The 9,385-nt window shown below is 56.1% G+C and overlaps 1 protein-coding gene across 1 annotated transcript in view; it reads left to right on the top strand.

Annotated features, from left to right (window-relative positions):
• LOC114909082 (cAMP-dependent protein kinase type II-beta regulatory subunit-like) overlaps positions 1-9,385 on the top strand; it is a 50,625-nt gene continuing 41,240 nt past the window's right edge. The window contains exons 1-4 of the mRNA XM_029250408.1: positions 1-134; positions 2,958-3,004; positions 5,515-5,673; positions 8,536-8,596. Coding sequence (XP_029106241.1) covers positions 38-134; positions 2,958-3,004; positions 5,515-5,673; positions 8,536-8,596 — 364 coding nt within the window. The 5' untranslated portion in view covers positions 1-37. The remainder of the gene's footprint in view (positions 135-2,957; positions 3,005-5,514; positions 5,674-8,535; positions 8,597-9,385) is intronic.

Genomic DNA, 9,385 nt, shown 5'->3' with positions numbered 1-9,385 from the left:
GCGGGGTTCGGGGGCGGCTCTCAGCTGCGAGTTCGTAATGAGCCCTCTTGGTTCTCTCTCATCTCTTGCAGTGACATATCGACGCCCATGTTCCCCCGTCACGCACATCGCCGGGGAGACGGTCATTCAACAAGGTATGGCTTTTGAGTTCCTTCTAAACGCCCAAGCCCCGTCGCTGCGGGAGGCGTGCTCGCGCATTCTGCTGCTTCTTGCTCCTCCGCCCTTCTCGTTCGCAGGGAACCTTTTCTTTTCAGAACTTCCCACCGCATCACTGGAGGAACACGCGCTCCTCCCACGCGTGCTGCGTCCCGTGCCTTCCCTAATTTGGCGATGCCGAGGGCCATCCGTCGCCGATAAACAGTGTGGTGAGCTCATGGCGGCGGGGCTGCGGCCGGCCGGCAGCGCTCCCCACCCAACAATGAAAACGGCCATTCCTTCTATTAGGGAAACCCAAAATAAAACCCGGGAGGAAATACCCCATTGTTACAAGCGGCATCGTTCCATTTGGTGAAGCCCTGGCACTCAAAACAGAGGCGTTAGAGAAACTCCCTCAGGTGGCTTTTGGCTCCATGGAGACTGGGGCTGGACTGGAGAAGCCTCCCAGCTTCCTGCGGTTGGAGATCAGACCCTGACCCCGGTTCCCACTGCCTCTATCAGGTTCAGCCGGTGCGTTTATGGCGAGCAAATGCCACCCTTCCCACTCCGTGGTGTGAAATCTGCCCCCATCAGGGGTACCGCAGAGGGTGGGATTCATACTCCGTGGCAGTGGAACCTGTGACTTTAAATGTGTGACTTTTTAAAAAAAAGAAGAAAATTAGTGGGGGGAAAGATCTTGAGTTTTATGATCTTTCACGATGTGAATTCACACGATTGCCAGGCATCTGTCTCCGTGCCAAGGGAGAGCCAGGGAACGCACGCCGCCCGCATTCCCGCCTAATGACACACTCCGCTCAGTCAGTCACAGACATGTACCCCCGGGGCCAAAGAAATGGCACTTTTTTTTTTTTTCTCAGGGAGCGCCGTCCTGAGGGACCGTCTAGAGAGAACTTGATGTAGGGCAAGGGGCAGCGTCGTACTCTCCTACTGGAAAGTGTTCTTTCCTCATTCTTAAAAGCACGTGTCTCTACATGAATATATGATATGAGCTTTTTTTTATTATTATTATTAGCTTCTTGCCAAGATCGGTGCCAGACATAATAGGGGTACAATCCTCAGATAGTTTAAATTTCAAACGTTTTCTAATTGATCTTTTTAATTAGTACTGTTACCAGTAGCATATAGTTCCAGTTATTCATTTAATAGTTTTTCTCCTAAGAAAATGTGCCGCAATTATTTTTAGTGACTAATGTTTAGCAGACTGCTGCATATGCCGCACTCAACTCCCTACAGCCACTTACTCATTCATACAACGGAGTGGTGTAAAAGAATCATTGTCGCATTCGAGACTACGGGCTTTTAGCATCACGGTCTTGGGACTGTGGGAAGAAACCAGAGCACCCAGAGGAGGAAACCCATGCATGTCATCCGAATTCTGCACAGACTGAGCTGCATTCCAACAAGCATCAGCACTGTCGTCTGCTCCGCTGCATCGCCCAATAAAAAGGAGGAATTTATAAAGTAGCAATTGCTATTACTATTGGTAGGGCTGTTAGAGACGGAGTTTGTCCACGTTTTCGCCGGTGTATCTCGGCGTGTTCAGGAATAGTGCAATTCCGCGTTAGCGTGTTTGAGTGTGCATATGTGTGAGCTAGTTAAATATTTACTTGCACTCAAGTTCTAGGTTCGATGGAGAGGAAACAAAGGCTGCGGTGCGCAGGAGATAAGACGGATGAGAAAGAGGGATCAGAGGGAGCGCTCAGGTAGGTTAAGGGACGGGGTGAGGGGTCGCTGGTGCCGAGTGCCGACGGCGGCAGTGGACCGCCCCTCCGGCGAGATTAATCCTCGCGGTGATTTATGAGCCCTGTCCCCCCAGCACCGCCGTACCAGTATTAATTAGCCCCGTGAACTCTGGTGAACCCCGCTGGGAGCACACGGTGCCTGAGCTCCTTCACGCACAGGAGCACGGTGACCTTTAAGGCAGCGGGGTCGCCATCCAGCCCTCGTCGCATTTTCTCTATATTTTATTCAGCCGAAGTCTTCCGAGATGCTACAAATGTGCCTTCAGGCCTCCTCTCGAGGTGGTTTCGGGAAGAGTAACGAGAACGAACTGTGGTTAGGAGCAGCGTTAAAGGCTGTTTGGGACGGGCCTTACTTTGCCCGCACGGCGTCCCTGTGCCCACCGTTTCCGTCCTGTGGTCCGAGGTTATCGCTCGGAGAAAGGGCCTGGGTGTCCCTCTGAGCATGGCTGTACCAAAGCTGCCCACCTCGATGGAACAATGGCCTTTTTCAGCTGGGTCACCGGCGAAAGCAGATGAAATGTGCATTGTCATGGAGTTGGGCTCTTGGCCGTGCCGCTTTATTACCCAGAGGTGCACGAGGGAAGGAGAACACAACTGCTCTTTCATGAATGTTAGAACATATCTCTGTACTGACAGTGCCTGTCAGAGTTTCGAGTGCACCTGGGCAGCGCTCGTACGAGAGGAGCCGGACAGAAGAGCAAAGGGCAGTGCAGCCCAGAAGTGTCCTGCAGAAGAGCTGGGGACGCCTGGTCCCCCATTTCCAAGTTTTCAGCCAGTGCGCTTAAACTTTTGACTGATATCGTGCGTTTCTGTCCTGCAGCAAGATCTTCTTCCATCAGTTTGCTGCACTTCCATGTTGTGGGGAGAAGGGGCAGAAGCTCGCGGTGACCTTACAAGTGCCGTACAAACTGGTCTAATCTCTTAACACAGCAGGCTGTTTGCCGTGGTGTTTCTGTGAATGAGGGTAAAACCCTCCGCTGGAGCACAGGAGGGGAGGGGATGTGGCAAACTTCTGGTGTGTGACATACCGCTGGTCTGACGCAACTTCTCCCTCCGCAGGTGACGAAGGGGACAACTTTTACGTGATCGACCAAGGCGAAGTGGATGTGAGTAAATTTTATATTTGGAATCACGCGTAAAACGCCCTTCGGAGTCACATGGTCTTTGTGGGTGGAAAGTGTACGTGTGCGGATCTGGTGTCTGGCGGTGGTTTGTTAATCATGCTCCATCCGCTAATCAGAGGAGACGAGGGTTTTGTCCCGGTCTCTCCCTCTACCCTCCTAGACTGCGGAGGCTGGTTTCACGAAACAATGTCATCTTCGCTCCAGAAGTACCATATCCAGTTAGAACGGAGTAAACGGCTTCTTCCGCACACCAATATCGGGATTTGGGGGAGGATAGCTGGTACTATAGGGGTTGGAACTGCTTCCCTTGGACCCAAAGGTCACAGGTTCAAATCCCACCTCCAGCTGTAGTACCTTTGGGCAAGGTACCTACCCCAAATTACTCCAGTAAAATTACACACACTATCTGAAACTGCTTGTCCCAAGCGGGGTTGTGGTGAACCAGAGCCTAACCCAGCAACACAGGGCGCAAGGCCGGCTGGGGAGGGGACACACCCGGGACGGGACGCCAGTCCATCGCAAGGCACCCCAAGCGGGACTCAAACCCCAGACCCACCAGAGAGTGGGACAAAATGTAATGTAAATGGGGGCTCACAAGACCCTTCCTCAGCTGTGTGTCCCAAGGGCTGGCTGGAAAATGTCCATCGGTTTGTGTCACTGCCTCCCTAGAGCAAAAGGGAGCAAACAGACAGAGCGGTGAAACGCTGAGAGGAAAGGGAGACACCAGTCACACAGCGAGAGGGCAGGCAAAGACGAGCGAGAGACTCGTGCGGCAGCACGGAGATGAGTGAAACGAGAGCAAGCTCCGTCGTAACAATACGGCCTTTCTATGGAAACGAAATCTCTCCTTAAATGGATCTGGGAGAGTGCAAAGCGGACATGCTGGTGACTCCCGGAGGAGAGGGGACCGGGGCGAAGACAGCACCCTTTGTTTTAGGCATCGCTGCGGAACACGGTTGCGCAAAAGTGGCGAGATCGGGAGAAAGAGGGCAACAAAACAGGAAAGGGCTTATCGTTTTACATTAGAGAGATAAGGAGGGTTCGAGGAGCTGAGCGCAGACTGGCCTGGTACACCGGGTGACCTGCTAGAGTGGGGTGCCGATGGCGCGGAGATAGACGGAGTCGTGACTTTCCTTGCGTCTGTATGCGGAAGGCCTCGTCGTTCTGAGGGTGATTGACTTCTAAGCTGGAGATGTTTGCTCAAGATCTCTTTCCTCGTACTGTATCGACGGCGTAAATCCCGTGCGTTTTGTTTTTAAGAGGCGATAAGGAGCAGTGCGCTGACACGCACAGTGCGAAAGTGCATTCCTCCTTTTGTTTGTCTGCCCATCGCCGCGTCGCGCTCCTTCACGCGCGTTCGCGGAGTCCTTCGCCCGCGCCGGCACGGACCCCTGCCGTCCCCCTGTTTTGGGCTGCGGGGGAGGTGGGAGTTGAGGTAAGTGGAACCGCTGCTCTCCTCCAGTCCCGTGGAAGTGTCCACACCACCTAGGGCCTGGAGTACCCTGCGGACACACCCGCAAGTCCTCGCACCCAAGTCCGGTAAGACTTGCACTCCCCTAATCAGCACCCAAATCTCCACTCAGCCCTGTACCCCCCATCCTGACCCTTTGATGTTGGGGTGACCCCAGCCAAGCAAAGCGCTCTCCAACGGGAGGCGATGGAGAGCTCCATCAGCGAGGTCAGGGGCTGCGGGGGCCACGCTTTTTTTTCCATTCATGAAGTCGACGAGCCGATTGTGCGCTGACAGGTGAAACCGTATCTGCCCCCGAGGGGAGAAGGCAGAGTGGAGAGTGGGAGGGCCGCTGTGCGAGGTGGGCTGAGCAGGGCGCTGCCATCGGGAGGGGCGGTGGGTCAGCGCTGAGGGAGAGGATTCTAAATGTGGTTTCACTTGACCGCAAGCTCTAAAGCCCAGTCAAAGGGAAGACGCTGCAGGAGGGAAGAGGGGAGGAGCACTGGACGAAGGGGGCTTTTAACGCGTCTCTTCCCCGGGGCTTAGAGAAGGATCAAACACCAAAGTGAACGCTGCCATCAGAGTGAAGACCCGGAAAGGGAGGAAGGCGGACTCAGCGGGGCGGGGGGGGCTGGCTGGCTGAGCCTGACCTGGTTCTGGAGAGTAGTGACAGTGGCGTTTTCAGTCCGTTTTGCCCCAGGCGCACTGACGTTCGCTGACTAACGCACAGAACTCAGGGTGCTGACACGCTGATGTAGCCCAAGGCCCTTCTTAGCGGTTTACGTAAGACTAAGTGGTTCTCCGATAAGAAGGAGCTCATGGGAATGAACGTATTTTATAATTAATTACCCCACACCTCCGGTTTGGCCCTCAAGCAGCAAAGCCGCGGAAGGTCCGGAAAGTACTTCGTACGCGACCGGCTGCAGACTATTTGCGGGTTCTCTTTCTAAATACATGCTGACTTCTTCATTAGGGGTTCCTCAGGGTCCATCCTCGGTCACCCCAATCACTGTGCCCGTGCTTTTCTCTCCTCTCCCTGCAGGTCTATGTGAATGGCGAATGGGTGACGAGCATCGGGGAAGGGGGCAGCTTCGGGGAGCTGGCCCTCATCTACGGGACACCCCGAGCTGCTACCGTCAAAGCCAAGACGGACCTGAAGCTGTGGGGCATTGACCGGGACAGCTACCGGCGCATCCTCATGGTACCTGCGACTTACTGTCGAAGCACACACATTCACACGCCGACACACGTCGCACGCACATTCATAGACTGAGATTTACGCAGTCTGTTAAAACACATGAGCAGTTTAGGGGTCTAGCTTACATACGTGCCTGCGCTGCATATCTGAGAAGACTATGGAGGCAGCTTTTCCGGCTCCTCGTTATAGGGTTAATAAGGTTGCGGTGGCAGTGTGTCCAAGTACCCCTGAGGGAGATGAATCTAACCACTGCACCGCTACCATTGCATTAGCAGCTGCTTCCTGGTGGCCGGGGCTTCTTCTTCTCAGATCCCTCTCCAGCCAGGAGATGGTGAGGCTGCAGGTCCACACATTTCACACAAATGTTTCAAGTCCCCTAGCGTAGGGCGCTTGGCTCTCGCCGCCAAACGGTTGCTCTCTGTAAACATGACGAAGCGAAGGCGTGGGGCTCGGCGCGTGCGTACGACTGTTCGAGGGGCTTAGCCACCGCGCATGGGTCTCTCCGGTGTCCTTTCCCAGCGCTGCTCCTGGGCACGGCGCCCTCGGCCCTGTCGAATGGCTGCTCCCCTTGGCCGGGGCCTCGCTGGTTACGGGCCGCCGGGGCTCCGCCGATGATGGCACAAGGTGCAGCAGAGCACCGTGCAAGTTAATCACTGCTCCCGGTGATCAGTGGAGCTGTTTTTATGGAGTGTGTGCTGTTCTGGCAGCTCAGCAGGCCAGCGCAGCGTGTGTGTGTGTGTGTGTGTGTGTGCACACTTCTCTTAACTTGAGGTTAGGGGAAAAGCTGCGGCTGGGTAATTAGTTAGAGAAAAGGGGTTGGGACAGTAAACCTGTCAAGCACATCCCACCAGCACATACTCACTCTTAAAAACACACACACAGCTGAACGTGAGCTTCGCCAGCCCCGGAGGGCATCGGCGAGCTCTCGGTGCGCCGCCGGACGGCGTGGAGGAGAGGGTGAGTGGGTGGGCGTGACGGGAGCCGGGCGGCCCTGGATTCCTCCTGGTTAACCGCTGAGCGTCCCCCTCCCTGTAAACACTAACCCCATTGTCTCGTCCACGTTCTACAAACAACGCCCACTCTGTTGTGCCCCCGATTGTCTCAACACACGTGTACACGCGCCCGCGCGCACACACACATCAGGAGCTCATAAAGAAGCAGACTAAACACCTGGGATGAAAGACTGAGTTTGTTTCATGTTGTCGGGGGGGGTGGGGGTGGGGGTGCTCTCTGTCCTGGTACGCTAGGCAGGTGTGCAGAGAGCTCACCTGGGCACTCTCGTTCACACACGAGGGGGGAACGGGGAGAGCGGTGCGGCGTGGGATCGGCCGGGGCGTCGCGGAGCCTCGGACGCGCCCGCCCTGAATTCCCCCCCCACCGGACACTGCGTCCCGTCAGCTGTGTCATTTGGCAATACGTGCAATATAAGCAATTTAAGCCCTTAAGCCCGTTTAAGGGAGACGATGCCGTAGCGTCACGCCCTCCTGCAATGTCACGGACAGCAGACAGCGTGGGAATGGCAGGACGTCTCCATCTGCGGTCCCGGACAGAAACTCGGCGGGACTCCTTCCAGCCCGGACGGACCTGGGGAGCGATCTGCGTGCGCTTCCCGAATGGTGGGGGAGGAGGGTCACCGCGATGGACACGGGGTGGCGGCGGTGGGCTTGGGGGGTTCTCCCTTGTGCCGCTTGTCCGTCTTGTTTGCGTAGAAAATAGAGGGTATTAGTGAACCGAACACGGGGGTGGGGTGAAGCAGAGCTGGCGGTAAATGAGAGACTCCTTTAATCTTGGTGTTTATGCTTTTAGTTCAGTGCATGCCCTCACACACACACTCGCACCACGGACGATCTCGTTCGGTTTTTCAGGTTTCCGAAGCGGGACTAAATTAGAGGCAGGGACAGGGTTCAGGCCTAAAGACGCCCTCCGTAGCCGTATCGTTTCCACATGCAAACGCCATCTGCGGAGACGAGGAGCATTCTTGGGTCGGGTCCTGAAGGGATGATGGAGATGAAAAGGACTTTTCCCGAGACCCCACCCTCCCCTCCCCTCCCCCGGGTCCAGACTTGTCGGAAGGCACCTGTTCCTCATCGTGTCGGAGGGAAGTCCCTGTTTCCACGTGGGTGGGAAGCGCCGCAAAGCGACTGCGGGATTAACCTCTTTCGGGCCGAGAGCCACCGAAAAAGGCCGGCTGTTGCAGCGCACGCCAACGCACGCCACGGGGAAATAACGGGGCCCCGGGTGGCACGGCGGTCGCCGCCCGCCTGCCTTCTCCTCGAAGGGTTCGGGTTCGAATCCGACTCCTGCTGTAGTACGTTTGATGAGGGTCCCTTGCTTGAATTGTGAAAATTGCCGCACTGTACAAACATGTGAATAGCGATTATACTACGGTATAGTATAGTAAGGATCTAAGGGGGGTGCGGTGGGGCAGTGGGTTGGACCAGGTCCTGCTCTCCGGTGGGTCTGGGGTTCGAGTCCCGCTTGGGGTGCCTTGTGATGGACTGGCGTCCTGTCCTGGGTGTGTCCCCTCCCCCTCCAGCCTTACGCCCTGTGTTGCCGGGTTAGGCTCCGGTTCCCTGCGACCCCATATGGGACAAGCGGTTTCAGGTGATGTGTGTGTGTGTGTGTGTGAGAGGATCTAGTATTGTTGGCCACCTTGGACTCGTGTGTCAGAAAGGTAACTGTAAATAGTACCACTGTTTTAACATACAGGTGTATTATACGGTAATACATTGGGTCGCTGGGCTTTGATACACACACTAGTGTACGGTTGTCCGCATTTTGCCGGGCGGCCGTACATCCGCACACCTGAGACTGTACCTGTGAGGCGCGTCTCACGTCCTCTTTCCCGTGTCACTCTCCCAACAGGGCAGTACGCTGAGGAAGAGGAAGATGTACGAAGAGTTCCTCAGCAAGGTGTCCATCCTAGGTGAGCGCTGCGGTGTGTGCGCGCGTGTGTGTGTGTGTGTGTGTGTGTGTGAGCGCATGCTCCGGCCAGAGCATGGCAACGCAACACGGCGCCGATCACGGAACTCCACGCAAACAAGCGCACACGCATGCACGCTCGAAGCGGTTAAAGTCTTCAGGCGTGACCGCCAAAGAACCAGGTAGCGCCCCGGCGGCCTCCTCCGCTCACGGCTTGACTCGGGCGCTTGGCGCGTGTTTGCGGTTGCCATGATCTCCCCACCGCCCCCCTCCTTCGCGGGGGCTAATGCGACCCGGCGGCCCTCGTGGGCGACAATAGAGGTCCCCTCCGTGGGGTAATTGACTGTGTGAAAGGAGGGATCTGGCAGCGAGAGCTTGTCCCGGCTATAGATCTTGTCCTCGGCGTTGTTCTTTCTTTATTCCCCCTTTGTCTTTGCTTTCTCCTGCCCCGTTGAGGGCCCTGCTCAGACACAGAGCTCTCTCTCCGCACTCTTTCACTTCTCCCGCCTTTCTTCCCTTTCTTCTGCTCGAGCCCTTTGAGGAGACGAGCACAGGGGGCGGGCGGCTCTTTCCTTGTTTGTTTTGCCATTTCTATAACCCCTTGATGCCCGGGGGTTGGAGGGTGAGGGGCGTGAGGACGGCACACAACACAAAGGACCCCCCCCCCGCGCTGACGGTCCAGTTGTGTGTCGCGGGTGAACGTGAATGGCTGCGAGCTCAGCCTTTCCCCCAAACCTGGATCCGATTACCTCTCGGGCTGTTAAGGATCTCGAGCGGCTCGGCTCTCTGTTTG

The sequence above is a fragment of the Scleropages formosus genome, chromosome 3, assembly GCF_900964775.1.
Source record: "Scleropages formosus chromosome 3, fSclFor1.1, whole genome shotgun sequence".
Lineage (NCBI taxonomy): Eukaryota > Metazoa > Chordata > Actinopteri > Osteoglossiformes > Osteoglossidae > Scleropages > Scleropages formosus.
The sequence above is the reverse complement of the archived record's forward strand: the minus strand, read 5'-3'. Positions and strand labels throughout refer to the sequence as shown.